Here is a 2211-nt window from a genome sequence, read left to right as displayed (position 1 = left end):
GTTTACAGCTGGCTGTACAATCTTTAAAAGAAACTAGTGACAAGTCTAAACCTAGTTTAATGACTGTTGAAGACATCAAAGATGGCATAAAGGTACTTAAGGAAATTTTGTATCACTTCACAGTAAATATCTATTATATTTATTTTTAGAGGTCTCACATGTTGTATGACAGTAAAGGTGATCAGCACTACGATACAATTTCAGCATTGCACAAATCTATAAGAGCATCAGATGATAACGCTGCTCTTTATTGGTGCACTAGGATGTTAAAGGGAGGCGATGATCCTAGATTTATTGCTCGCAGATTGATGCGTGCTGCAAGCGAAGATATAGGTTTATTAACTCAACTTATTCAAATGTTACCTTGGAAAATCATGTAATTATTTCAGGTTTAGCTGATCCTCATGCATTGTCGCTAGCAGTTGCTGCTGCTCAAGGTGCACAACTTATTGGAATGCCGGAATGTGATGTATTGCTTGCTCAATGTGCTGTTTATCTAGCTAGGGCTCCAAAAAGCCAGGAAGTTTATAGAGCAATGTTGGAGTAAGTAATAATTAAGATGCATTCGTAATACCCATGGTATTAAAATATATATACATATTTATATACTAATATTTTTAGATGTGGCAGCTCTATTGAAAATTGTCGTGGAAATTTACCTCCAGTGCCATTACATTTAAGAAATGCTCCCACAAAACTTATGAAAGAGCTAGGTTTGAATTTTATAATAATTATAGAACTATTTTCAAAAATGTTTTAATATTTTGTGTTGGTTTTTAGGATATGGAAAAGGATATAACATGCGTCATAAGGATGAGTCAAATCTCACATATATGCCCGAAGGAATGGAAAATGTTTCTTATTTTTAAAAAATATTAAATTTTCACAAATTTATTCACTTTTTATATTGTTTTGTTATCAACAATGTGATTGATGTGATATTTTATAATAAAATTGTATTATTATTACTAAGTTAGTGGTGTTTAAATTTTTGAATTAAATACTAAACAATATTTTTGAATAAAATTATGATCTAAGCAACAGTAAAATTAACAATTGTAACTAAATTAATTTGTACATAGAAGATATTGATTTATGAAGACATATGTGCATTTGTAATAGAGAATATTTATTTATACAGAACTTTCTAGAATGTACAACACATTTAAAATTTGCGATAAAGTTATAATAAACTATTTCTGAATTATGAATTTTCAAATTAAGCGGTTTTTATATTATGGAAATGAACCATTTAGTTTCAACAAATGTTGCCAGATGGTACTTCTGTTATTTGAAAATCTAACCTCAAAATTTAAATGCAATCCACAAGTCTAACAAATAAAACAATTCCTTTGCAGTGTCATAGTATTAATATAAAATTTAAGAAATAATTAGGTTGTAGTCATGGACAAAAATAATCTAATATGTTTACCTGGACAAAGGTTGTGTCTGTGTGACGACAAAACAATTTCAGGAGATGGCACATATGAACGTCAGGGATACATTTATTCCAAATTAGCTGGCATTGTCAATATAACTATAGAAAAAGAGGTGAATATAATAATTGAACCAGATTAACATAGTTTTATTCCATTATTTATCAATTATGTTTGCAGAATCGAACAATAGAAGTGCAATCATTAGTCGGTCAAAGTATTGTGCCTGCACCAGGAGACATTGTCACAGCCAAAGTAATGATTGTAAATCAAAGGGTAGCTCGTTGTAATATAATATGTATCGGTGATACTACATTGTCCAGAAGCTATAGGTATGTACAACTACATTTGCACTCAAATTTTAACACATGCTGCATTGATTCACTTAAATCTTTTACCTAAGAGGGATTTTACGTAAAGAAGACGTCAGAGCTACAGAAAAAGACAGAGTTGACATATATAAATGTGTACGACCCGGGGACATAATTTTAGCTAGAGTTGTATCCTTTACTTTTACAAATACCTTACATTTCACCGTAACATGTATTCTCCTTAATTGTTTTATCAGCTGCCGATTACAGAATTACATTGTTATCAATTGACAACAGCTGAAAATGAGCTAGGTGTTGTTGCATCTATGAGCCCTGCCGGGGTACCTATGGTACCTGTTAGTTGGACAGAAGTTCAGTGTCCGAATACTTTAATTAAACAGCCTAGAAAAGTTGCTAGGATAATACCAGAAAGTTTGGCTGTGACGACAGACTTGAAAAGTTAA

General features: G+C 31.5%; 2 protein-coding genes across 2 annotated transcripts in view; both read left to right on the top strand.

The window, feature by feature from the left end:
- Positions 1-869, top strand: part of LOC113372278 (ATPase WRNIP1-like) — a 75364-nt gene extending 74495 nt beyond the window's left edge. The window contains exons 5-9 of the mRNA XM_026612605.1: positions 1-92; positions 150-333; positions 390-543; positions 622-713; positions 781-869. Of these exons, the coding sequence (XP_026468390.1) occupies positions 1-92; positions 150-333; positions 390-543; positions 622-713; positions 781-869 (611 nt within the window). The remainder of the gene's footprint in view (positions 93-149; positions 334-389; positions 544-621; positions 714-780) is intronic.
- A 459-nt stretch (positions 870-1328) lies between these two features.
- LOC113372700 (exosome complex component CSL4-like) lies at positions 1329-2211 on the top strand. The gene is made up of 4 exons (XM_026613050.1): positions 1329-1551; positions 1617-1768; positions 1840-1936; positions 2005-2211. Exons 1-4 carry the CDS (start codon positions 1405-1407, stop codon positions 2209-2211), a joined length of 603 nt encoding a protein of 200 aa, XP_026468835.1. The 5' UTR covers positions 1329-1404.

This window comes from Ctenocephalides felis, unplaced genomic scaffold (assembly GCF_003426905.1).
Source record: "Ctenocephalides felis isolate EL2017-DRISC unplaced genomic scaffold, ASM342690v1 CF-g0.4_SCAFFOLD_01604, whole genome shotgun sequence".
NCBI classification, from domain to species: Eukaryota; Metazoa; Arthropoda; class Insecta; order Siphonaptera; family Pulicidae; genus Ctenocephalides; species Ctenocephalides felis.
This window is presented reverse-complemented; position numbering and strand designations above follow the sequence as displayed.